This window comes from Geospiza fortis, unplaced genomic scaffold, assembly GCF_000277835.1.
Source record: "Geospiza fortis unplaced genomic scaffold, GeoFor_1.0 scaffold241, whole genome shotgun sequence".
NCBI classification, from domain to species: Eukaryota; Metazoa; Chordata; class Aves; order Passeriformes; family Thraupidae; genus Geospiza; species Geospiza fortis.
Window position 1 is genome coordinate 1,096,736 of NW_005054491.1, and position 1,929 is coordinate 1,098,664.

The window sequence follows — 1,929 nt, forward strand, 5'->3', positions numbered from 1 at the left end:
GGGATGGGCATCGAGAGCAGCCGCAACGCCGCGGGCAGCATCGCCTCCCTGCTGCTGCAGGGCGTCGCCGGCGGCACCTTCCTCTTCGTCACCTTCTTCGAGATCCTGGCCAAGGAGCTGGAGGATAAAAGCCACCGGCTGCTCAAGGTGCTGTGCTTGGTGCTGGGCTACGCCGCGCTGGCCGGGCTGGTGCTCGTCCCGTGGTGAGCCGGGAGCCTCAGGAAGCCGAGGGAGCAAAACTTCACCTCTCCCCTCCCACGGCGCCGGGAGGAGCCGCCCCTTTGGAACAGCCCAACCCGGGCGGAGTTTCCATGATGACCTGGAGGAGGAGAATCTCTTCCCATGTGCTCAGAGTGAGGAATATCCCGAGGGATTGTCCCTGCCCGAGGGGCTGCAGGGATTAGCGGACACAAACGTTAAGGATCTGGGTAAATTCTGCTTCCAAGAGCTCCTCGAATGTGTGTGTGTCTCCCTCCTTCCCTTCGGCCACGCTCTGGAGGCTCCGAGGAGATGAGGAGCAAACAGGAGTGGAGGCAGAGCAGGTGGGAGCAGGGATTGCCAGGCTGCACTAAGCTGCTTTTGCGGCTTAGTTGGGAGTAAAACCTGGTTGTAAGAGCTGCCAAAAATAACATCCCTGTGGGGCTCTGGTCTTCCAGGCCCTGCTGCCTCCACAGAGCTTCCAATGCCCCGCCTGGGGCTTGGGGAGCTCAGCTTTTCCAGGGATTCATGGAAGAAATGGGCCTGGGCCCCTCTACCCTGCTTCCTTCTCAGCATGGTACCCATAGGCTGAGCATTCCCTAAGGAAACACTCTGAAAATCAGAGGATGAATCCCAGGATGGTTGGAGTTGGGGAGGACCTTAAAGCCTGCCCAGTGCCATGGGCAGGGACAGCTTCCACTGTCCCAGGGTGCTCCAAGCCCTGTCCAGCCTGGCCTTGGACACTTCCAGGGGTGCAGCAGATCCTCACATTATCCATGAGCTTGCAGGAAACGGGCAGTAACAATTTCCAGCACTGATATTTTGGGGCAAACTCTTTGTGTTTTCAGTGCTCTGCAATCAGAGGGGCTGAGCAGTTCCCATCAGGGGCTGCTCCAAGGCTTTTCCAGGTTTCCAAAGGAATGGAATCACCTCCCTTGGATGGTGGGGGGAGTGGATGTGATGCTGAGAGACACGAGCAGCTCCCAGCAGCCGCGGAGCCCCTGGGAAGCTCCTGATCCTGCTGGATTTGCCTTTGGGAGCGAGGAGCTGGGATCAGAGGCTGGAGCTGGGAATGTGCTCCCCCCCAGCTGTGAAACACAGCCTGGCTCAGGCAGGGGCTGCATTTTAATTACCCGGAGCCTTCGCTCCTGCAGCAGCTTGGCCGGGCCCCTGGAAGCGCTGATGGAATTATAAGGATGGCGCAGTGCCGGCAGCGGGAAGGAGGCGCGGAGCCTCCGCGGTGGCCCAGCTGCAGCATATGGAGGCAGCTGAGCATCATCTGACAGATCCTGGGGCTCGTTAGTTTAATTGCTGCAACATCCCCGAGTCAATTAATCTTCCTTTGAAAACCTGGAGTGGAGAGGGGGGGGCGGAGGGAGGTTATTTTGAGCCTGGCATGACACAAAGCAGCAGGATGAGAGGAGAACGTGATTTGCCTCGGCGTGGTGAAGCCTCGGGGCTGTTTCACCTCTCTTGGGGGGTGACCTCTCTCCTGGGGGGCGATGATGGCGGAGAGGTGACACGGTGCTGAGTGTCCCCTGTTGGGCTGTCACCTCTGTTTCACACCCTCCTCCTGCTGCAGTTTGGGATCAGGGGCTGTGAAGTGCCAGGGGGTGCTGAGCTCCCCCATCCTCATCCCGCTGCCCTGGGGGGGTTCATCCACAGGATCATCCCGTGCTCCAGGGTGGAGGAGGAGGCCCTGCTGCTCCCAATAAATTCCCTGCCCTTCTC

At 59.6% G+C, this 1,929-nt stretch overlaps 1 protein-coding gene across 1 annotated transcript in view; it reads left to right on the forward strand.

Moving 5' to 3' along the window:
- SLC39A3 (solute carrier family 39 member 3) overlaps positions 1 to 1,929 on the forward strand; it is a 4,723-nt gene extending 2,794 nt beyond the window's left edge. Inside the window, 1 exon segment of the mRNA XM_005428552.2 lies at positions 1 to 1,929. This exon segment is cut by the window's left edge and continues 14 nt beyond it. Coding sequence (XP_005428609.2) covers positions 1 to 207 — 207 coding nt within the window. The 3' untranslated portion in view covers positions 208 to 1,929.